General features: G+C 40.3%; 1 protein-coding gene across 2 annotated transcripts in view; it reads left to right on the top strand.

Annotated features, from left to right (window-relative positions):
• The window catches only part of babam2 (BRISC and BRCA1 A complex member 2), a 79,919-nt gene that overhangs the window by 3,725 nt on the left and 50,018 nt on the right, over positions 1 to 26,176 (top strand). For both annotated transcript variants that reach the window (XM_038728064.1, XM_038728065.1), the window contains exons 4-6: positions 2,141 to 2,235; positions 20,440 to 20,634; positions 22,797 to 22,871. In XM_038728064.1, coding sequence (XP_038583992.1) covers positions 2,141 to 2,235; positions 20,440 to 20,634; positions 22,797 to 22,871 — 365 coding nt within the window. The remainder of the gene's footprint in view (positions 1 to 2,140; positions 2,236 to 20,439; positions 20,635 to 22,796; positions 22,872 to 26,176) is intronic.

Consider the following 26,176-nt stretch of genomic DNA (forward strand, 5'->3'; position numbering starts at 1 on the left):
AAATAATGTTTTACATCAAAGCTTGTACGCAATTATCTAGGTAAGTGCACCCATCATTTCACATATGTTCATTTATGAAAATCTCCAGACAGTGTCTGGCAGCCCATATTTTTACCCACTTCAAAGATATAGTAGGTGACACAAACCAGATCTGTCTGTTAGATCGGTGAAGCAGGTTTTTGTGGCTGACGAGTTACTGAGAAGTTCTTTGAACAGATGCCTACTCATTTCAAAGGATTTCCATAAGTAGCCTGTTAATGTGGTCTAAGTATAAATAAAAAATATCCCTCTAAACTGCAGTTATGATTTGGTAAATTAATCAACATTTCATTCAGCTGTCTATAAAGTTCGTGCAAATGTGGCCTGCTTGGGGAAAAAAAAGTCTAGTTTGGGGAAGTGGGATTTGCTTATTTAGAGAAAAATAGCAAAAAATCTGCCCAGGCAGAAACGGTTGTGACCGTCAGGATGTGGCTAGACTCGAGGAATGTGTAGGTGTAAGGTTTAATAGTATGCAACTCAGTTGTGCAGTTACTTGGCAACATGTAAAATTGGCTGTGTCCAACACGTCTTTGGCCTTAATTTGCCATAAGTGAATGTTGAATGCTGTAAATGGTGTTACCTGGGATATCATAAAAAGTATGTGGCATTGGGGATTTTGCATTCTGACAGAGCCATGTACCATGCACAGTAGATCTGTCATAGTTTAGGAAGAAGTTTTAATTTATGGAGACAACCCCCCCCCCCCAACCACCACCACCACCACCGAAAGTAAATAAATAAACAGGCCGCTCGCTCCCTGGCATGGCACACCACATCTCAGCGGCTGTTGTACTAGTTGCTATACCTTCCTGTGCTTTGGCCTGAAGAAAAGGTGTGTCTAATAAAGGATGTAGGGCCGCAGGTTGGTGTCTGCCAGTCTGTGGACCCGCCTACTGATAGCGTGCAAAAACATGGCACACTCTGCATAGAACAAAGCATTATTAAAGCAAGCCCAGCCCCCTTCCACTTCACGATCTTGGCTGGTACTGCGAAACAACAATTTGTGGTCCCCTGAAACAGAAGTAAGACTGTGCTTCTTTGTATGAACAAAGCCATACATAAACGTCTATGTTATAACCTGTAACGGCTTCACTTCCAAGACCTCCATTTCCCCCTGGCATCATGCCAGTACATCTCTGACAGACTACCAGTGGTTTGTAACAGATTTACAGCACCGCCTCTCGTCTCCTGGTTTGACTCTCCTCCACTGGAAAAATACTTCCATATGTGTTAGTGTGCCTCTTCTTGCTGTCGCTGGAACAACAAAAAAGCAGAACAGAACAGTCTTGCAGCACACAAATAGAATTGTGTAACATAATATCAGAACATTGTGAACCAGCCCAAGCAATGTGTTATGTGATCCTGTTTTGATGTTTTTCCTCCCCTCAGAGAGGGCCATTTCCAGTCTGTAGTTTTATTTTTCTAAGTGCATTATGATTTTGTTTTAATTATAGTATTTTAGCACTTATTTGTTTCACTCCTGTCAGATTTTGATTAAATAAACTTTATTTGTTGCTTTATTTGTGCTAAAATAAAAAAAAAAACAAAAGCACCTATCTTTACAAGACAGACCTGATTGGCAGGATTTTGAGTGGCTTCACTGGTAAAGGTCAAGTTTGCTCATTACTGTAGGTACTTAAATTAAAAGACCCTGGAGCTCAACAGCTGCATATCATGCGCTTGTTAAGGCGGTTGCTGGAAAAAACATCTGCCTTAACAAGCCGTTGCATGTCACATTCAGATTCAGAACTGACTGGGTTATGATGATGTCAAATTGTTCCCACTGCAGTACTTGTTTCCACAATGTTCAAAAATGACTCTCCATATCTTGAAATTGACAGAATAAGTCGGATTGCCACACTAACATTAAAAAAAAATTGCAAATTGTTTGACTTGTTGAAAGAAAATAATTTTCTTGTATTTTTTCGGGGTTGAGTTATTCACAAAATGAGAATTTTGAGGGTTTTTATGAGAGGAAAGTTAGGTTGATCCCTTGCTATGTTGTGTTCATTTTACAGCACGCAATTAGATGCAAATGAGTCGACTTTTGGAATTTATGTTGTCCACAATAGTTTGCTGAATTTTCCTTCTCTTCTTCCAGGGGATATCATATTCAATGCTCAGTATCCAGAACTGCCACCAGATTTTATTTTTGGAGAAGATGCAGAGTTTCTCCCTGAACCCTCAGAACTACGGGTGAGTATCTACACTCATGTGAAAGTCATTAGTTGCAAGTTTTTCTGCAAGACTTTAAAATGCTTATTTCAAAATGTGGCTTTATTTTACAGTGAATATGTGCTTAATTTTATTAGCCTGCTACACAAGAAAACACATTTACCACATGATTTGTTTTTGTTGTGTCCCACTTGTTAAAGCCAGATCTTCTCATTCATTTGCCACATTGCGCAGTTCTCCTGTGGTCCTAAATGTCAGACAGATGCATCAAATTGCCGATCACAACTTCGCTGATCCCAGTAGCCAGATGCAGTTGAAGCAGTGCCACATACACCGTTTGTAAAAGCAAACGAACACTCAGCAGCTACCATGGGCGTGTGGGAATGTTGCAATAATTGGCAGTTGTATTTCAACAAGCCATTATGTTTTGACTTACTGGTTATCTACGTATCTGATCATCTCTATGAAGCCGTGATTCACTAGCAAGCTAGCCTAAACAGGATAAAGGGGCTACGTTAGTTTGTGCAGAACATGTATTTTATCCTACTCTGTAGTAAAGACAGTACCATACCCAGCACTCGGATGACTTTAACAACATTATGTTTTACGGTAATGGGAATTTAACTTTTGAACATTAACATCTTTCTCTTAAAGTTTGTTTCCAAAGAACTTGTTTCAAGTGTTAAAGTATATTTTAACATTAACCAGAAAATGATAAGATAAAAGTATCTAGACTTTGTAAAGTAATTGTTGTCTAATGTCTAAAATGGGAAAAGGTTTTCAAGGATTGATTGCGTCAGCACTGTCTAGTTTCAGATGGGGTGTGGTTTTAATATTTGTACATCAGTATAGGCTGCTGCACCACAAACAGTTGTTACAACACATCTTTTAACCACACCAGATTTTTAGTCCTAAATAGTTATTTTAATGGTCTGATCCTGCAAATTATTTTCAGAGGTATTTTCTGGTAATTTTCCGGATACTTTACTACGGAAGCCCTAAGCAGCCATCCATTCAAAAAAATGTTTTACTCCACATTCCTCGTGATAACGGATAATTTTCTTGAGATTTCTGTTTTCTCGTGATCTCGAGATAAAAAAAACAATAGTTAATGCAGGGGTCGACTGGTGACTTTATTTAGGTGCCAGGACACACAAACTCCTGCACATGCTTTATTGGGAGCATGTGGAACGGTTTCTTCATAAGAACTTTGTTGAAGAGAAGGAGAGGGAAAAAAAAAAAAAAAAAAAAAGCCGTTGTATGTCTGCTTGAAAGATTAAAAGAAAGAGACCCATGCTGTAAAGTTTTATACCAGCACAGACAAATATTGTAAAGCTGTATTCACTTATACGCTTGTAACAAACCTTGAAACTGAAATAGAAGACTGATATGTAGCTCAACAAAGGTTTTCTGTTTGATGTCTATATAATTATGATTTGTTATTGTATAGTTACATTTCTCCATCTGAAATTGCAGCCCAAGCAGTAGCCTTCAGCCACTGGCCAGCGCTGCTTGGGTCGGTGTTTATTGACCCTATGACCTTTCAAACCTATTACCAGAAATTGTCTGTTCAGTGCCAGTGTTTCTAATATTTACGCTTTCTGCAATATCATGGGTATGGTCAGGGAAACATCACAGTAAAATATGGTGTAAATATGGTTATGGTTGGAGAAATAAAACACTTTGTTAAGTTAAGGAAAGGACTGTAGTTAAGTGTAATTAAAAGGCAAATGCTAATGTGGTATTGCCAAATCCACCACCCAGACCTGCATACGGTTACTTTTACATAAATGGCACCCTACTTCCTGTGTTGGTAATGAAAGTTGGCATTGAATGTAAATTATCCACAGCAGTATGGTTCAAACCATACTGAATTCATGAGGAGACAACCGTGGACCTTTCATCACATTTTAGGTTTATTAAAACAAAAATATAATATTTGATTAGTTCTAAATTAATCAAATAAATGATCTTGCACAGTGCTGACTGAATGCTCCTAGCAGTGGATGTGTTTTGGCTGTAATTGACTCAATACAGTCTTGACTATGGAGATTGTTAAGGACTGATGGCAATCTGCACTTCCTTGTTGTTGTTAAGGCACTACCGTGCAGTTATCCAGAGTGCTATTTTTGAAGCCGCCTAGCATGGAGACGCTAAATTCCCCTGCTTGTGTCAGAGTCTGGGAGAAGAGAAGGGAGTATTGCTCACCGTCTCACAAATCCAGCTGTGCACATAAGGGGAAGTACCTCTGCTGAGCCAGTTCTTGGCAGCCCATCGCTTGTTTATTTTTCTCACTTATATCCTTGCTGTGTTTTGCTGTTCAAGCTTTCATAATCCTCCTTCGTCTGTGTCTCTGCCCGAGATCCTCCTCTCCTACTCACTCCTTTTCCTGTGCTTTTTCAGTAAGTACTGCCCCCTCTAACTCTTTAAAATGCTGAATTCCCAGCAGTTTCTTAACCCCCCTCCCCCCAATTTTCCCTGGGAAATTTCCATCAGGATTAGGAAAAAATCATCTTAAAACAAATGAACCATGTGTCTGCGGAATGTTTTGGTGACTTTTACAACATTTAGTGAAAAATAAATATCTGAACTATATACTGAATACTCTGAACTAAGATTCTGCTGATTAATGATGAAAATATTATTGGGTGCTACTGCTAATTACATTACTCCTTAACAGATGAAATCCATGAGAAGTGTTACCTTCAAGCAATATGTTTCTAGCCTTTGTTATCCAGTGGGGTTAAACATTAATTTTAGGTCCTCTGTCAGTGGCTGGTTGAATTCTTGATGTCTCAGCAACACACTGCTCTTGTTTACAGCTGGCCAAGGGTATCATTAACTTCTCTGTTTAGCCTTGTGTTTTTCCCTGCTGTCACCAGGCCTTGAGTAGGTTAGTTATCCATGTTTCTGTTTAGACAGAGAAATGTACAGCTGGTGCAATAGAAATGCGAAGGACAGGACTAAAACATGCACATGATATATCCGCTCATCTCACTCGCTCCCTCTCCCCCCCCTCTCCTAACTTTCGGATAGCTGTTAAGCTGGCCTACTTTTACTTTTCCACCAGGTAGTGTTTGCTAACTCGTTTAATCCACATGGTCGCTCTTTTATTGCTTTTACAAAATCAACAAAATGTCAACAGGCGGAACTTAATTGATTCTACAGATGTGTTTGATGACAACACACTCGTTAGTAGAAAGGCTGTAGGCGATGTAACACTAGATAATGTCTCATGACATAATGTAAAAGCTTGATGTAACAAAAGGATCCTAATGCAAGTTTTTGATAGAAGGAGATCGTTAAATTCAAGAAATACATGAAAAACAGGATGATGTTAGCCCGCAGCCTTTATTATTATTATTATTATTATTAATTTTTTTACCTTCATTATTAACTTTCCCGAGAAGAGTAGCCTACGGGTTTCACCCGGGGTTAGTGAGCAAGTACAGTAGGAGACACCACCGGTTTTCATCTGCTCTTTGGACAGTTGCCTTTCTCTTCGTATCACTTGTTAATGGACTTATTTTCTTTTTGACAGAATCAACGCTCCACTGGATGCCGGATTTGCGGCGGTGACTGTGTCCCCTATTTTAGACCACTCTCTGTCTGTAATCTCCCCAGATAAGCGTTACGTGAATTTGGATTTCTCGACAGAGGTTACCAACACCTCTAAAGCTGATGATACTGAACTTTTTGAGCAATGTTGCTGGGCAGTCTTGCTGGTGGCAAGTCCGACTATGTTTTGAACGAATAGCGGTGGTGCGGGGAGGGTGGCGGAGTGATGGGGGAAGGGGATTACGGTAGTAATCTTTACTCATTACCATTGACGGCAACATTGCCCAGCACCATTGCTCTAAAAGTTGCTCCGTGTATCATCAGCTTTAGTCATCTGTGGAAGTGTCAGAAGTAGTCAGAAGTGGAAACAGTTGTTTCTAAATATAATGTAACCTTTGAATGTACTGATTTCAGTAATGGAAAAAGTAGTTTTAAGTATCCCAGTAATAAATCCCCTCCAGTTTTGTGTAACAAACATGCCTGCATGAAAGTGCTGCCTGCTGCATGAAATACTACAGCAACAACAATGAAGAAATCCTCAAACCTTAGTGATTATTAAGAAAAGTCCTTTCAACATGTAAACCATCAAGGATAAAAGAGACTTAAATTCTCTAGCTGGATGATGAGAGGCCACATTTCCCACAAATAAATCTTTTATAGCAGAACAGTTCCATGAGCCATGGCATATGAGCAAAGTCTGCCACAAATTTATTGAGGTTCCCTGTTGCATTGTTGCTAGGGCATAAGGGTTCATTGTCAAGTGCAAATGTAGGCTAAATGGCATCCAGACCGTGGCTAATTGGCCACCAGAGCAGTTTCCCACCTCAGCGTGCTTTCATACGCATACTGTAAGGCTTGTTTTTAAATGGTCACTCATGTTAAGTGTCGCACGAGCTTCATGAGTCTAATTCTGTTAGGGCTGTGGAAAGTCATCTGCCGGTCTAATGGGTTTGTTTTGGGCAGAGGTGGAGCCGCTGATCGTCCCCTCAGCCTTAATCATCACTTGACCACTCTGACACATTTATTGCTGTCTAACCAAAAGATTTAATTGATTCCAGTTGGTAGTTAAAAGGCGGCCTATCATATATGACTTAATTGTGGTGAACCCATAGAGACTGTATTTAAAGTTTTAAATAGTATAGAACATGCAATGTTGATTTTACCTTGAGCCATGAGAACTGAATTTATGTAAACCCAAATCAGTGTGGTGGGTGACTGCGAGGACTTGTGCTGGCCTACTCTAGCAGGGTAGTGAGTATACAGTCCATGTATGTGTACGACTCAGTTACTAGTTAATTAGGTACACACAGTTAAAATGAATTCAGACAAATACAATAGCCCTTCAATAAAGACAGCCCCCATTTGATGCAAATGTTTTACAGTGGTGTTGATTAAAATTTTGTAGTTTGTTTTGGAAGCTGTAGATGCCGTTGAATTGTATTGTATTATTATTATACTGACTGGAGTAGGTTTTATTGTCCCTGATAAACTGCAGTGGGAATAGAACTTTATAAGTTTTGATTGGTGATAAAAGTGGTTGTTTTATTCAATTCCCCTGATATTTAGGCTAGATGGTTTTTCACTATTTATAAAGGAGATGGAAAAACCATATAAGAACAAAATGTTTCACCCACCAGTATCTACTGCTGGAAAGCATTAATGAAAACAACAACTTTTCTGTTTGTAAATGGATGGGTGATTGGAGGAGACCTGGACAAAATACCATGACATACTGTAGGCAGATGTCTTAGAAGATACTGGTGAGTGAAACATTTTGTTCTTAAATGGTGTTTAAGAACAGTGACAGGAATGCAACAGAGTATGCCAACTCCCAAGTTGCTAGGAAAAATGACCAGAGAAGAGGAAATGACAGTGGCAGGAAGGAGGGAGGGAAGGTGTAGAGCAATACTACTGAAATCCCTTACGTAGAAGATGTACTGTTGCATAATAAGGTTATTTTTTTTTCCTTCCCTGGTTCAGTAAATGACGACAACAGTGTAATTTTGACTTTTTTGACTAAATCCGTTTCAATAATTTTTGTGTTTGATATAAAAAAAATTTAAAGTCAGTGTCTGTCATGATGATTGTGTATTCAGCTTGTTTTTGTAATGGCGGTAGGGTCATTTTGTGGTTGTGATGCGCTGGTCTGTAACTGTAACTCCCATGATTTGTTGACACTTACTGTACACGCCCACATATATATGCCTAGTAAAAACAGATCATGTTTACCTCATATCCAAAATTGATTTGGATAAACAGAGAGTTCCAGTTCAACCATGCTAAAATTTGGGACGTAATTAATGCACGACCAAAACATCTCAGAACAATCTTTTGAACCTTTAAGCTACATTATCCCTCAGTTATTAGCAGCCCTATTCTATTTTAATACATATAAGACATTTAAAGTGAAATTGTATGTGTCATTAAACAGACAGCACTTCTCACATGTGGAGAAACTGAACTACAAAGCCTTTTGCAGTATTTTGTTGCGTGTGATACTTCATTGCAAACCAACAAATAGGCCAAAACAACATGAAATACACTCTTTTACCTTTATTGTGAGATAGGATTAAGTGTGCAGCACATAAGAGCAGTTATCTCTAATTGTGCCTCTCTGTTTACTCACCTAATATTTCTATTTGTCTGTCCCTCTGTCCCCTTTGTGTGTAATGTATCATTTGTCTTGTCTAGACTTGTCTGGTGATGCGTGTAGGTACAAAACATTTTGGGAGTTTCCCAGCGTTTTGCATCTTTCTCAGTCTGTGTGTCTATGGGCCCGAGACCTGGGGTTAGCCTCGATGGCCTCTCAAGATATATCATCAACATGTTTCCACTTATCCTTCCTGCAGCACTTTGTCGCGTGGTACAGAGGTAGGCTCTGTCTAGTTACACTGGATCAAATAACTGAGCACTTGTTGGTTTAGCATGAACAGGGAAAACTGAACCCCTTTTCAGTAAAGAAAAAATATGGCTTCTGCCCGTTGCTTCAGTGTATGGAAATACATATTTGCTTATCTGTCCACATTCTCTAGGCATGAATAGTGATGAAACATGTTGATTTAATTGTCTTAATGACAATCCAGTGACTCCTCAGTTTTCTTAACCTAGATCCACTTTGAGAAGTAGGCCATTCTAGTATACGCATGTGTATTTGCTAGGGGTGTGATGGTACATGTATTTGTCAGTTCGGTATCCGACTTCCCGGGTTTGATACACCCTGTGACCCAAACAATTTCTGTCCGAATTTTCTATTTATGTCTACTAATCGCATGCACAGAACAGTAATTCTAGAGCGCGAGTTTTACCGCGAAAGTTCTGGCAGTGCGCAGTTGTTACCAGCTATAGCGTGATAGTTGTCTCTGCCTGGTTGTCCAGGTTAATCAAGCTGATGTAGTGTCGCTGCCTCTGAATGGCAAACACAAATGAGAAACCAGAGCTGGAGGCTCCTCCCATTACGTATAGATCCACTGTAGGGGAGTATTAGTTACGGTTTCCTAATTAGATTCAGGAAAAATAGACACCGATTAGTGTTTATTGTCCACCGAGGTGGAAATTTGTCTTTGGCTCACCAAGACATACAATACAAATGAACATTCAAACAACATCAAGCAGTGTAAAGGAAATAAAATTAAAAAAACCCTTATCAGGATTACTTACTTGTCCTCCAACCTCCTCCGCATCAATCCCATTTTGCTGCGCTATGTGGCGATATAACCAACCAATGCGATGGCTAAAGCCAGCAAGACAACGACAACTGTGTTTTTTGTTGATGTATGATTGGAAGTATGCACAGGGTGTTTTATTTTGAAAATTGACCGGATTCTCTGTGCCGTTCTGTGTCTGACTTCCTGCCCAGTTCAATCTGCTCTGTGCAGTTTGACGCGGCTTCAGTCAAAAATAGACTTGTGTATTCTTCGTGGAGCCGAGAGCTCCATCTAGCACACTTCTGCGAGGTGCTGCGTCTGACGGACTCCCAAGCACTGGATAGAAGGGCTGCGACCAGCTCCGGCAGCTGCAGCGCAGAGGACACATGTAGAATTGTGGACTTTGCTGCCTACACCATGTTCCATATTATTATGCAAATGATATTTTACACTGATTTTCCTACACAGTCACAAAAATGACAGTCAGTATAATTTTCAAGTCACCAACTTTTAGGGTATAAGTCAAATTTCATTGAACAAACCACCCAACGAAAACAGTATTTTTTTCAAAAATAAAAAACTGAAAATGCACTGTTCCATATTATTATGCACAGCAGAGTTTTGTAAACATTTTATAGGTTGCAAATAACTGAAAATGGTCATTTGTTGAATTTTCAGCATAAGGAGATCATATTTACTGAAATCAAAAGCGATTTAAATCAAACACATCTTAACAGGGCAAGTTACATGTTAACATTAGTTAACACAATTCTTGCATCCATTGAACTTGTGAGTTTATGGAGAGTTTCTGCTTGAATTTCTTTGCAGGATGTCAGAATAGCCTCCCAGAGCTGCTGTTTTGATGCAAACTGCCTCCCACCCTCATATATCTTTTGCTTGAGGATGCTCCAAAGGTTCTCAATAGGGTTGAGGTCAGGGGAGGATGGGGGCCACACCATAAGTTTCTCTCCTTTTATGCCCATAGCAGCCAATGACAGAGGTATTTTTTGCAGCATGAGATGGTGCATTGTCATGCATGAATATGATTTTGCTACGGAAGGCACAGTTCTTCTTTTTGTACCATGAAAGAAAGTGGTCAGTCAGACACTCTGTATACTTTGCCGAGGTCATTTTCACACCTTCAGGGACCCTAAAGGGGCCTACCAGCTCTTTGCCCATGATTCCGACCCAAAACATGACTCCGCCACCTCCTTGCTGGCGTCGCAGCCTTATTGGGACTTGGTGGCCATCCACCAACCATCCACTACTCCATCCAGGGCTGCACGGCACTCATCAGTAAATAGGACTTGTTTGAAAATTAGTCTTCATGTATTTCTGGGCCCACTTCAACTGTTTCGGCTTGTGAGTATTGGTTAGGGGTGGCCAAATAGTAGGTTTATGCACAACCGCAAGCCTCTGGAGGATCCTACACCTTGAGGTTCGTGGGACTCCAGAGGCACCAGCAGCTTCAAATACCTGTTTGCTGCTTTGTAATGGCATTTTAGCAGCTGCTCTCTTAATCCGATTAATTTGCCTGGCAGTAACCTTCCTCATTATGCCTTAATCTGCACGGACCCGTCTGTGCTCTGAATCAGCCACAAATCTCTTCACAGTAAGATGATCACGCTTAAGTTTTCGTGAAATATGTAATGTTTTCATACCTTGGCTAAGGCATTGCACTATTTGACGCTTTCCCGCCGCAGAGAGATCATTTTTCTTTCCCATATTGCTTGAAACCTGTGGCCTGCTTAATAATGTGGAACATCCTTTAGTAGTTTTCCTTTCATTGGGCTCACCTGGCAAACTAATTGTCACAGGTGTCTGAGATTGATTTCAGTGGTCCAAAGAGCCCGGAAACACAATCCATGAGTTTGATTTAAAAACAAAATATTTAATGTTTATGACACTTAATTCCAATTTGCATAATAATTTGGAACGTGGTGTACTCTGGACTGTAGCAGCAGGAGGGTGCGCACGCAGCCAAATCGTCCCGTTGGCTGTGAGTTTAGGAAGCGCTTGATTTGATATGCAGCAGAGTTTTCCATTTTACTTGCCGATATCGTCGTCGATCATGTTCATTTAATTGTGGGAAGCTAAAATCGGAATCACGATCAATATTTCATTGATTGTGCAGTCATAGTCAGTGACGGAGAATATTTGACAACCCCTGGTCGGGTAAACAGAAGCACTTCAAACGTGTCATTTACGACGACATAGCAGAACGAGACAAAAACAAACGGGCAGGCCCGTCCTTCCCCCGACAGTGTTCAGGCAGCCTCTCACTGCAGATTTGGACTGTGCTAAAGTAATAACTCATAAGCTATAGGAGTGTTATTGCTGCTGAACCACACTCGTCGTAGAGAATACAGCATATGGTCAAATTGTCGAGTCCAGCTACAATTGTACCTTCACATGTGCATTTTTGGTCAGTCCGTTATGCATGCCCTGTATAAATGAACACAAGCTGCAGTTGTTCTTACGATGGAGCATTCCCTTTATTTTTTCTTATTGCCAATATACCCGTAATATAGTGCCTTCACTGTTACATTAAGAATTGTGGCCAATGAGCCACTGTTGAATGTTTACACATTTCAAAATAAATAACACAAACAAAAATTCTCTGCTGTACCAGAAACATACCAACTTGTGACCCCATAAATGAGGTACAAACAGAGCCAGTTCTGTGTACCGTTACTTTTACTGGGCGCGGCGTGCCATTGATCGCATAGAGAAGTTGGAAAGTAAAGCGTGAAGGCATTGTTGTGTTTGTTCTTTTCATTGGATGTGTTGATAATAAGAACAATATAGAATAACAGCAGCCTTATCATTTAATGCTTTCATGTCAGTCAGGGTCATTGGCCAATGAAATGTTGTTGTATGTATTAACAGTAAGATTTGTTTATTTTCCCTCTTTTTAGAAAGTTAAGATTTCTCAGAGAAGTTATGGTGTTGTACAATAAGACATTGTTTGTAATTTAGATATCAGGACAACTCCCACAAACACAATAGAGTGTAAAGCCAATCCAAGCATTCTCCCGTCAAGGAAAAGGAAGCATTCCTGACTTCACATTACCCCCTGATAATCCTGAATGCCATGCAATGGTGAGCACTTCCTATCTGCTGCTTCAGCTCGTCCCCTGTTGCTGTTCTAACAATGGACCTCAGATGGCCCATGAAGCAAGATTATGTCAACCTGGGCAAAGTGTACTAACTGTTGCTCCTGCTTCCTTCCCGTTTTTGGGAATAATGTGTTCCCGTTTTTATTGGTGTTTATTATTGGCAGGGCTCACTGACAGGTCTGGGAATGCTTTTAGTAGGCAGGCCATTGTTTGCTACCAGAGATGGCTGGTGGAAATGGGTTTGGCAATTCCTAAACACCAGCTGATGGATGGGAGAAAACAAGACACGTAAGTGCCAAGACTAAGATGGGGTATCAGCACTCACAGTGGATTGGTATTGGGCTAAAGCAGTTACTGAACCACATTAAAACTAGTCAAAAAGTGCTGTTTATTTCAACAAGTTGCACTGTGTTGGACACAAACTACACAGATCACAGTGAAAAAACACTGGGATGAGAATGCCAAGTGTCTTAAACACATGACAAGAGCAATTTAGCGTGATCTTAGACTTGGCACTCTCTGGGGGCGAAACAGGGTGTGAGCCCACACTTGAATTAGAGACTAACAGAGATTAATTTAATACTTGGGAGTTTTTTAATGCCTCACACTTTCAAGTCTACAGCGATTTATTGGATCAGGTTGCCAGCATCTATAAAAATCACATTTAAGACGTAAAAACAAATAGCGTCTCTTGGCCTATATAATTATCTTGCATTTTCAGATGCCAGTCCCTCTCTCATTGGCCTAAGATAAATATTGGATCGAAGATGGTACAGACGGATGGCACAGGAAGACATAATTCTGTCAACTTGGGTCTATTCAGCGTGAAGATTCCCAATTTAGGTGTACATTTTGTTCTTAAAGGAAAACACTGTTTCTGTTGAGTTCTTCCCTTTTCCTCAACATAGTTACAATACTTCAGACTCACTAAAATTGTTGCTTAGAGGAATCATGGCTCAGTGCTCATGTGTTAAAATGTCTATTAGTTTGATGCAATAAGTCACAAATTTAAACTAAGTAGTTTCTCTTTATTCAAACTATACTACATGGTGAGTTGTTTTTAGCCATGCTAGAGGGGTGACTCTAGGGATGGCAGTCAGTCTGTCGGTCCACCACATTGGTACAACCTGAATTATCTATACACCTATTGGATGGATTGCCATGGGATTTTGTTCAGACATCCATGGCCCCCAGAGGATGAATTGTGCTGACTCTGGTGATCCATGAGACAGTTTGAACAATCTTGACGACTTTTGGATGGATTGCAGTGAAGTTTGCTACAGAAATTCAAGACCCCAAAAGGATATCTTCTAATAACTGTGGTGATGCTCTGACTTTTCCTCTAGATCCACCAGCAGGTCAAATTTTAATTTGTCCAGTTCTTTGTTATATGACAAAACCTTCACCACTAATGAAACATTGTAACATATGGCTATTTCTTTTTGGCACAGTGCTTTTCACGGTCTCTCCCATTATGCTACACCAATGCTTTGCTGCAGCATTCAAGGACAACCTTGTTAACTCAAAGTCAGAACATTCAGTACAATACAAGCTGAACCAGTGCAATGTCCTTTTATTGGCCATAATTGGGTTTTTAGCCACAATAGTGGCATGGCTGTAGGGATGGCATTGTTTATCTGGGTCTGCCAAAGCTATTGGATGGATTTTTATGTCCCCAGAGAATAAATCCTAGTGACTGATTGTCTGACTTTTCATCTTTAGGCATCAGCTGTACTTTGTGTTCAGTGCTTATTAGCAAATGTTATTGATCTAATAGATTTCTTTGAAACTCATCAGACCTTGTTGGCTAATTTTACCCGTATTTTGCAAGTATTTCCATGGCCATGTTTGACTACAAATTGCATGTTTCTCTGTGAACTGCTTTCCTTCATTTTCTTAATTTCTTAAAGAACAAACTATTCTATTATTTATTCTATTATTATAAATTATTCTATTTCTTTCTTTTTTTTTTTTTCTTTTTTTTTACATATTTCTTCATGTTCAAAGCCACACTCATTAAGTATGTCTGTCTAATTTAAAAAGGTGTCATTTGAGTAAGTTAATCAATTGGCAGAGGTATTTTCTTTCTAAAGGCATAGTGTTCTATAATATTTATGTCTACCAACTGTGCTATTTTGACTTTGTTTTTAACATTGGCTTGGACACATTGCTACATGAATACCCTAAATTCTAAATTCTATTGCTAATCCAATATATTTTTAATAAGCAGTTTTTAACATTTATATTATATCAAATCCTAATATTTTAAGGTAATACGATTATAAATTGCTTTCTATACAGATATATGCTCTTTTTGAAAAGGAAGGTATCAGTGGTTTATTTATTAGAGGTGACAGGTTTTATCATAAGCCAAGTTTAGGCTTAATCATTTGACACAGGTTTAGCCAGTGTGTTGTGACACAATAATTGGATTATAAGGTCCAGATTGAACCAGGGAGTATTGTTGAGGACTATGATATTTACCCCCTGTGGATAAAGCCCTAAGAAAGATGTTCCTTCCATACAGAATGATTCTAGAGGGCATGTAGATGGATTTTTATTTAGTTCATTTCATCAAACGTTAAATCTCAGCTCTCAAACAGCCTTGATTGCAACTATTGCATCTTTTGTTTTTTTTATGTATCAAATCTGTACATTTTCCGCAGGGCTTATCCTATTCATGAAAAAATCACATAGATTTGTTTTGGCACACAGCCTTCAGTAGAGCGTATAAAATCAATTCAGTGAAGAGTCTGTACAGACTCACATGTCTACACACAAACACACACACATTGTAACACATTGCTTTTTGGCTCAGTGCTTTTCAATGTCTCCCCCACTGTGTTACACCAATGCTTTGCTGCAGCATTCAAGCACTACCTTGTTAACTCAAAGTCAGAACATTCAGTACAGTATAAGACAAACCAGTACAGTGTCCTGTTGTTTGTTATTGTTTTTGAGTTTTGAGTTTTTAGCCATGATAGCGCCATGGCTGTAGAGATGTCATTGTTGACCTGGGTCTGTCTGTCGACTACTACTACAACTATTGGATGGATTTCCATGAAATTTTAATTATTCATTGGTCCCAGAGGTTAAATCCTATTGATTCTGACTTTACCTGTAGCACTACCAAGAGGTAAATTCTTTTTTTTTGTTTTTAGTGAAATGTCTTGACAACCAATGGATGGATTGCCATGGAATTTGGTACAGAGGATGCAGTGTGTCCTGTAGGATTTTTTCCCAGCAAAATGTTTTGTTGTACCTGGATGGTTAGTCTCAAATTTGTTAATGCTAAGAACCATCTTGTCAATCATCATCATAACCATTCGTGCGTAACAATGAGTTCAACATTTCAAGTTTACTGTGGCATTCAACCTTTTTCCCCGTCCAGGCAGTGATTGGTCCGTTCACAAAAAGTGAGAATGATGAGCACATTAACAAAAGGCACCTGATACAGCTAAATAGTAGGGCTAGACGATTAATTAGAACTGATATTCAGAACCTTTAACCAACATAATTTTGTTGGTAATTTCTCTTTTTTTGGTCCTCTTAATATTTTCCCCACTGTGTGTTCATTGCGTGTGCAGTCACGTGACTCCACCCAGTCCAGTCCTGCTCAGCTTTCAGACCAGAAAAACAGGGAGATGTTTGCTAGCTCCAAGTACCTTCACTTTTCATCAACAGACAGACTTTTATTAACAGACACACTGTGACCTACACTGTACATTTACTGCCAGACTGACAACTTCCTGCTAATGTTTTCCTCTGCTAAACTCGTTTTCACCCTTAGTTGCTGCTGCCCGCTCTCTCTCATTCGCTCACCCACACACTCACTACACACATACATTGCACTGCCCTTAAAAGACCTAACTTCGCTGCTGTTATAACAGCGCCTGTCACGTAGACTCCTTTGAAGAATGAGGAGAGGAAGCTAGTCAAGCATTGAGTGTTGCGCATTGATAGTAATGATCGTGTGAAATTGTAATAGCAGCGGTCATTCATTCAGCAGCGGCGATGCGCGGAAAACAGGGGGAACATGTTTATGTGCACGCCACATATAGTCTGGCACTGCACTTTTTAACCTCTTGCTTTCTGTCAACATTACATTATCACTAACATTTAGATAATCGCTTTTTGACATTTGTGAATTGAAAAAAAAACATCCCAAATGTTCCAGTTGAGCATATTTAGAGTACACACCTTGTCAGTGAACTATGAGAGCAATTAACAACAAAACAAAATAATCGTAATAGAGGTAAAATGTTCAGTTGATTGTAATTATGATTTTATGTCATGTCGTCCAGCCCTACTAAATAGTCAGCTAAACCCAAACCTTGCTTATCCCTATTGTCTTCTGTCTCACGCCTCTGGCTGCAAAACCTGGACTAGTGGTTGTACTGGTATTGAGGATCTTGAGGAGGAGGTGGTGGACAGCTGCATAATCAAAGTGGGCCGATGATGCATCTCAGTGGTAGAATGGGCTACTCAAACGGCTCACAGAGCAACCGGTCCTTCGGGATTTCTCCTGGTACTCCCTGACATTGTTAGATAAAAAGTTCAAGTTGTCCAATACTTTGGATTATGACCAACTATTGACATTCCTAAGGACCTCAACTGTACTTTGTGTTTAGTGCGATTTAGCAAATGTTAGCATGCTAACACACTAAACTAAGATTGTGAAAATGGTCAGTAACATTGTGATTGTGAAAATGCTACCAATCCGATATGAGCATTTAGAGTACAGTTTCACAGAGCAGTTAACATGACTGTAGACTCTTAGTATTCTTAATATGTATATAATAGCCATTATTTATACTGGCAGAAGTCAACCTAGCTCTCTTCCAGCAACACCCTGTTTCACCTGGGAGCCGCCCAGGACAAGCTCAGCTCCTCTTTCATTGGCCAGCGGGTAGCTCTGCAAGACGAGTTGAGGTTAATTACTGAGCATGAGGAAACCTTAACTGTAATTACTGAGGGAGTGTTTCTCCTGCACTCCTGTCCTAACATATGGGAGCCTTTCTTGTTGCTGCACCTTTTTTTGAACAACAGTTGTATTAGTGAAAACAAATATCTCACTCTCAGGTATGTGCTTCACAACTGCAACATTTAAAAAGTAATAAAGTTGTACAGCATCTCCTCTCACTTCACTTCATTATTTACAAAGGTTCAGTTTTGGTTGAGCGTGTCATTATTACCTACCAATGAAACCAAAACTGAGTCTCAAGCCTGTTTTCATTGGCCTTGGCCTACTTGCCTGAGCTCTCTTCCCTGCCTCTCCTCAGCAGAGAAACACTGATATTCTGTGTCACAATCCTGACACAGCACTTCCTCAGTCCCTCCTCAGTTTCAGCTCGCTCCTGCCCCAGAGCGCTGACTGCCTCTTTAGGACAATGCCCATCCTTGTTTGCATCGCCCCCTTGTTTCGGGAATCCCGGCATTGCTGGTAACCACTGGTGGATCAGGACGATGAGGTCACTGTCTCTGTTTAGCCTGGCCTTGCCACCCTTCTACCATTGCAGAGGGGGGTGTGGGTCACTCTAAAACAATGGAAGCTTTCTCCATTGGGCTGAAATAGGCTGCCAGACAGAAAGGCATACAGACGGATAAAAAGATAAACATTCGGGAAGACAAGCGAATGCAAGTCAAAGACATCCTGCTTTTGACACCTTAATGTAAGGGGTATTCATGGTTACAGTATTTCCAGCACCTATTAATTCTGCCTCCCACACAGTACACACCAAAATGGCTCTATTCCGATTCACTCATCATTTAGGTCGACCTGTATTTAATTGGTTTTAGTGCTACAGCAAGGCGGGGAGGAATGATGAACCATAGTTACACTTTTATGTTGGCATTGCAGTTATGTCATCAGGTTACACGGCTGATTTTTCGTCTACTCACATTTTGACTGTGCCAGCAGTGTTTCACTTTCAGAATGAGTTGGGAAAGGAATCACTTTCACTTTTCAGGCCTCAGTGGCTGCTTAGAAACCTACACCATACCCCAAAATGACTACTATCCTTTTTACCTCAAATATTACCGTCATCATTTCCATCCTCTTCACATTACATCATTACATCTGTCAGGGGGAAAAAGTTTCCCCAGTTGCACATTTAATCTGTAACCTAAAATGATGTCTATCAAATCTGAAAAGGTGGTGATTGTGTGAAAAGTATAATTGACATATGACAGCTCTTCAAAGTCCCATTTTCTTGTAGCAGCATAAATCTCTTTAAATTAACAAGCACTGTCATTTCAGAGTCCACTGCAGTAAACTCATACAGCCTGTTATGTTTGGTTTGTTTTATCATTTTGCTTTGGTCTTGACTTGCGTGCCATACTATTGTAAAGCTTTCACAGCAATCATTCTCAGGAGCTCAGCCATCCATTTGTCTTCATTAGGCCTGACATGTTTCCTGCAATTTATTTTTGCACAGTGTTGTTTGCGTTAATTATAAGCATTTTATTTCTTACGCATCGATGGACAGGTTCCCCTTAAGAGAGGAAAAACATCTGTTTGGTAGAATTACCCCGGTAGAAGGTCACGTTTGGTGGGTTCTGCTTACTTGTATGTGACAAGTGGTAGCATATGACTGTAGTTTTGTCCTGTAAATCTGCATGTTGGTTTCTGGCCTCAGTCGGTGGGGCAGTGGTGTTTGTGATGAGTGAATTAAAGAGTGAAGGGAGGGAAAGTCTGTGCACGTCACGGGTCATTTAGACATGCAAGATACACAAAATAATAAGCTCAAATCGTTTGAGCTTTGCTAAATCAGTGCACCATAATAAACATGTAAATAAGTTGTCTGAGCGTGATATATCACCATGAAACTGCACTCTTATCAAAAATCTATAGCTATTGATCAGAGTGGCAGCAGAGGTCGGAAAAGTTGCAGATAAAAGAGGCGAGGCTCAAGACTTTGCCCTTATCTGTCTAAATCACTGTGTGGCAACAGGACATCCTATGGCACAACCCTTTCCCTCTGATCTGGTAATGAGAAGTGCTGTTTGTCGGGATTAGGCTATTACTGTTGCCATGGTCTTCCCAACGATCCCTACTGCTACAATAGCACATGTTCTACCCACTATACTACTCCTATTTATTTAAATCTCAAGTGTTCCTAATGTTTGTTTCAAATGTCTTTCAGAGTCATGTGGGTTGTTCAACTTGATCACCCAGTTCATCTAACCACATGTAGCAGACTGGATGTTTCAGCGCTGTGTACTTTTCTGTAGTACTGGAAACAAATGAGTCCATGGTCGAGACAATTAGTAGTCTTTAGTATTAATTAGTGTATCTTACCAGGATTTCCCCATTAGATGACATTTGACATCTCGACAGTATAGCACCCTGTTTGTTTCTAAAGCCATAATAAAATATCTTTTTGCGCCACAAATCTGTCAGAATCTGTGTTAGTGAGCACTTCTCCTTTGCCGAGATAATCCATCCACCTCACTGTGTTGCACTGCGTGAGGCAAATGGTGGTCAAACCAGATACTGACTGGTTTCTGGATCCCCCCCCCCCCCCCCCCCCCCAATACAGTGAAACTGCACATTCTCGAGTGGCCTTTTATTGTGGCCAGCCTGAGGCACACCTGTGCAATCCCCATGATGTCTTATCAGCATCTTGATATGCCACACCTGTGAGGTGGATGGATTATCTCGGCAAAGGAGAAGTGCTCACTAACACAGATTTGTGAACAACATGTGAGAGAAATAGGCCTTCTGTGTACATAGAGGAAGTCTTAGATCTTTGAGTTCAGCTCACAAATGCACAAAAGTGTTGCATTTATTATGTTGTTCAGTGTACAATAATAGTGTATTGATTTGACGTGCCTACTTTTTTTAAAGATGAATGGAATACCTCATGTCTGTCTTTTTGCCTCTTCCCTGGTCTCTACCTCAGCACTTGGTTCAGTGGGATGCTGGGAACCCAGAATGTTTGCTCCAGCTGGTGAAGGAACTTATCCAGCAGTACCACCACTACCAGTGCCAGCGTCTGCGTGAAAGCTCCAGGCTGCTCTTTGAGTATGATAGCCTGCTGGAGGATCCCAACTACGGCCGCAACATGGAGATTTACGCTGGACGCAAGAACAGCTGGGTAGGGCACTGGTTAATGTTTGTGATGTCCTACAAAAAACTCACCAGAAACATCATCAAGTCATGTGATACCAATAGGAACATTCTACCTTGGAAACGCTGTTCATATGTTTTCCCTATAGCTTGGTCAGTCTACAGGTGAGAACATCAATACTTTTGAGGTTGAGATGACATTGAATGACACGAGCAACGTTCGACTTTCCCTTATACTGCTATGCCATTATACAAAAAATACTATTTATACAATCAAATTCTTGTATATATCACACACAATTTTGTGTGCAGGCATAATCCATAGTACTTGGTAATTTTACTTAAGTGCTTTTTATTACAAGTATTGTACTTCGCTACATTTCAAGTCCCATCTGTTACAGAGTAAACACCAAAAGTCACTTGAAAAAGTGTGAGCATGGAGCAGATCAGTGAGGTGTGAGAGGCCTTTCTACTGTTTTTAACAATAATCTCTGTCGCAGCTGTGACTGCATAGCTCTCAGTCAGCAGCAACTACAGTGGGGCAGACAGGTTGGGTTGACAGGTGATGGGGTATGCATTGAGCAGAGAGGAGGACCTCACAGAATGCCATTCAGACAGATGAGTACACTTGTTGATGGATACAACACACTCTCGAGATCACAACGTCAACAACCATTGTGTAGCGCTACAATGCAGTGTAGTGTGTGTTGCAATCTACGGTGTGTAAAAACTGCGGAGCTCTTTTTAATGTGTGTGTTTGTGGCTGCAGTCGCTGTATATTGTTTATACTTGTCCGTGTTGTCTGCCTTGAAATGGAATTTGTTGTTGGTTTGGACATAAGGGCTCGGTGGTGGGATGTTGTTCCACTTGTGTACACATTTAATGGTGTTCTTTAATTTAACAGTAGAATCATGTATCTTATAACATGTTTACTTCACCCTTAATGTAACACAGTAAAAAGGACATTTTAACTTACCAACTTTTTTGCTTCACTAAACTTGACTGATGAATGTATATATGTAACAGTACTTTTACTAGAGTACAATAATCTAGTACTCTTTCTGTCCCTGGTAAGAAGACTTCCTGTTTGATTATACAAAGAACCAGGTCACGATATGCTGCCGTAAGGTACATGATTTTCATCATTGTGTCATCATGTGGGCATCTGTAAAGACACATTCGTAAGAACGTAATGACAATAACTCATGAACGTTACACATTGCAATTGTATGCTGACCCCATCTTGTACAAGGTGGAAGGATAGAAGAATGCTGATTAGGGCTAGGTATCACACCTCAGTACTTTTTTAGTACTGACCAGACAGTTCCCATAGATCAGTTCAGTTCAGATCTTATTGTCCCTTGAGGGGAAATTCATTTTGTAGCAAGGCAGCATAAAATGTAAATTTATGAGAGATGACATCGCTACCCTGACTATGTTGCTCGCTTATGTCCTTTTTCGCGCATTTATATTCCCATACCAATAAATCAATGAGGTCAGGACTGACCTCATTTCTGCCAATACTAAAAACATTTAGTCTCTGCAGAAATTCTTTGTTGCCCTTTCTTGCATGTTGCCTCTGTGTTCACATCAAAGCTGTATTTCTTTTCAATATATTTACCAAAGTACTTCTAGCTCTCAGCAGTTTCCACTTCTTGTCCTTTTCAACACTGGTTTGAGATGTTTTTCTGAAGTCAGTAACCATATCTTCTGGTTTAGTCCCATCGCACCACTGTATAAGACCATGGCAGACGGTCATATTCAAATTTAAGAATGTGTCTGTCCTTTTATTGTCTTCCGCAGTCGTTGGTGTAGAGACAGAACAGTGTTAACTCAAGTGAGGAAGTCTAAGTAGTCTACTATCAAAGTAGAATATCAAAATATGTCATATTTTTAAGTAGCCGTTTTGTAAATCAGAAAACTTTTCTTACTTTAGACTTTAATTTGTTAAGGCACGGTTCTTTTTCAACAGTTTGCATCGAGCAGTTTGGCATATTTTGTTGAATGAAAAAAGAGGTTTTAAGTATTTAATGCTTCAAAAAAGTGTTGTTTGTAGCCGCTACAAAAAGTTGGGTATTGTATTGGCTCCAACACTGGAAATTTTAAACAATATTGATAATAATTCCATGTGCAGACTGAATGTTCCCGCTTGTTTCATGTATGTCCTTGCCTCTGTTTCTTGTTCTCCAGACAGGAGAGTTCTCAGCCCGTTTCCTTCTCAAACTCCCTGTGGACTTCAGCAACATCCCCGTCTATCTCCTCAAGGTAACTAACCACCAAACCCCATCCACATCCTGACTCCCAATCAAGGTACACACCTTCTTCACATTATGAGCACATACGTGCGCATTGCAGACCTGCAGACAGTACTGCAGACGTTTTTATTCTGGTAGATTCTGTCATGACATGAACATCCTTTAGATATGAGTGTTTACGTGTTTGTGTGTCTATATGTTTTAATGTGTGCAGTGATAACAGCGGGGTTTATTTAAATGAAATGCAATACAACTGTGTGTGTGTGTGTGTGTGTGTGTGTGTGTGTGTGTGTGTGTGTGTGTGTGTGTGTGTGTGTGTGTGTGTGTACGTACATGTATGCAGACTCCAGTCTTGGGGGCTGCGAGTTGACTAATCAGCAAGCCGTCACTCTCGATCTGCTCTGAGCCGCGTGGTGTCTGGAGGCAGCTTAGCCTGAACTCTCTCTCTCTCTCTCTCTCTCTCTCTCTCTCTCTCTCTCTCTCTCTCTCTCTCTCTCTCTCTCTCTCTCTCATATCAGTGATTACCCCTCTCTCACTCTCTCCCTTATCTCTAGTTCTCTTTTCTCTGTCGCTCCCCCTATCCTCGTCTGCCTGCAATGCTGGCCTTTTCCAGCCTGGCCTTTGTTTGTGAAGGGAAATGATGGTAAACATAAGGGAAACCGCAACCATCATCAGCCTCACATCAGCCTTTGTCCCCATGTCTCTCAGACCTGGAGCACTGAGACTTGTCTCTCTTTGCAGGCTTTGAGTGGACTTACTCAAAGCCAATGTCCTACTTCACTGCATTGCTGGTCAGGATTTTTATATATGAATTTATTCTTGAAATTATTTATTAATTTTATCCGTGTGTCTTGAGGCAGGGACGTTTTGAGACTCAGCCCTGAGGGGAGCTATATTGGTGAAATTATTTCAAACAAGAAAATGCTGTCACTTGCTGGAGGTTTTTATGCAAAGGTTTTTAAAAAGGAGGTAGACACACTGACACCTTTAACCAGTGGGTGGTTGTGGTAGCAGCATTGACACAATGTTGTCAAAGAAGAACTCTGTAATATTTAGTGATTTTATTAGAGACGAAATCTTGGATATGGATGTACATTCCTGTCACCCTAATCACATCATGTTCTCTGCTGCACACACACACACACACACACACACACGCTCACAGTATTATGCTGTATTTGGCAGCTAGGGTATACATAGTATCACCACGGGAGCGCTTGAAGACTAAGGAAGAGTATCGACTCGCAGAGAGGAAAGTAATGAACATCAGCCCACACCTTGTCCACCTACGCATTACAGAGGAACGGGATTATGCAGCGTATAGGCTGGACTCTAAGAACACAAGTCTACTGTACGCCAAACCGATGACCTGAATTTTCAGTTTGACAGTTGTCGTGCAATTAGTTCCTTCAGTCTGAAAGCTGTCTGGAGTCAAATTTGTCTGTGCAGTGCACATTCCAGACTGTTCTAGAGCAGTTGAAGTGCAGTTAATTCACTACTGCTGTATGTCCTGACTGATTTTTCCTTTAAAGGAGCATTGCAACCACAAGTTTGTTAAATTAAAGATTGTTTGTGAACATGGTTGTTCCATTAATATCTTTGACATGGGATAGTCAAAAGCCATTGATCTTAACAGAGTATACGAAAGAAAATACAAGACACACAGGGCCGGATATACTGCGGTTTTTACACCTGTTTTAAAGCTGTAGATTTGATGCATTCTGCTCACATAGGCTGTATTTATCAAATCATCAAGTCAACATCCATATCAACACTCTCCACCCCCCACCTGCTCTGATATCTATGTATGTGTGTTTTTCATTTGTCTTATCATTTCACTTTGATTTCCTTTTCATTTCATTTCCTTTTTCCTTTTCATGAGTGTGTTTATTGTGTTCTTGTCTGTTAATAATTAGATACTGTAGGCAGGTGTGGAAAAAATGCTGTAAAGTAACAATGCTTTCAAAAACAAACAAGTTAATATATTATATTTTATAAATTAAGTAAAATCTAATGAAATCAATATTTGGTGTGACCAGGAAAAATTTCTTCTAGGTACACTTGTACATAGTTTTTGAAGGAACTCAGCAGGATGATTGGCCCAAACATCTTTGAGAACTACCTTCAGTGGATTTAGGCAGGCTCAGTTGCTTCTCTCTCACCATGTAATCCCAGACAGAGTCGATTATGTTGGGATGAAGGCTCTGTGAGGCCCATACCATCACTTCCAGGACTCCTTGTTCTTCTTCAGTAGATAGTTTTTAATGACTTTCGCTGGACTTTAATGACTCTCGTTTGGGGCTGTTGTTATGCTGCGGAATAAATTTTGAGCCAATCTGATGCCTCCCCGATGGTACTGCATGATGGATAAGTGTCTGCCTGTACTTCTCAGCATTGAGGAGACCATTAATTCGGACCAAATCCCTAACTCCACTTTGTAGAAATGCATCCCAAAACGTTCAAGCCACCAGCCAGATACTTTACATTTTGACTCATCAGTTAAGAGCACTTACTGGCATTTTTCTGCACCCCAGTTTCCGTGTTTCTATGCATAGTTGTGTCGCTTGACGTTTTCCATGTCGGAGGCATGGCTTTTTGGCCGCAAGTCTTCTATGAAGGCCACTTCTGCTCAGACTTCTCCGGACAGTAGCTGGGTGTACCAGGGTCCCACTGTTATCTGCAGCTCTGAGCTGATGGCACTTCTGGAGATCTTGCGATTGTGAAGAGAAGTACGCATGATGTGTCTTTCGTCTGCTGCAGTTTGTTTCTTTTGGCATAATTGTTTAATCATACACCTGACAACATGCATACAGAATCCCAGACTTTGTGCAAGTGTACCTAAAAGAATTAATGCTGTTTTAAAGGAAAAGGGTGGTCACACTATAAATATTGATTTGATTCAGATTTTTCCTCTGATTTCCTTCACTTGCTGAATGTGCTTGGAGGGCAGTACTAGGTTCAGTCCAGAACCTTACTGCGTAATGAACTGCCGGCTGCAAACTTAATGCAGCTCACATTTACTTAGTAAATCTGGCAGTTTTTAGTTTACTTTTGATCTGCTGTGCAAAAGAATCACGGACAGACAACCGCATCATTAATTTAATGGGACCACTGTGTTGACGCAGCATGGGTGCTGACGCAGAGGGTTGTCCAGCAAAAAAGTTGATCCTGGCTCAAGTGGTGCCACAATGCAATGGAATCTGGTAAGGCGCTCTGTTCACATTTCTGAAAGTGCACGTTCTTGGGCAAAATGAATACAGATTTCTGCTGTTTACTGTACCTGGTGATCATCACAATTAAACCAAGCTCCCTCGA

The sequence above is a fragment of the Micropterus salmoides genome, unplaced genomic scaffold, assembly GCF_014851395.1.
Source record: "Micropterus salmoides isolate LMB-PRFRI ecotype aquatic unplaced genomic scaffold, ASM1485139v1 Ms_hic_scaffold_19, whole genome shotgun sequence".
In the NCBI taxonomy this organism is placed as follows: Eukaryota; Metazoa; Chordata; class Actinopteri; order Centrarchiformes; family Centrarchidae; genus Micropterus; species Micropterus salmoides.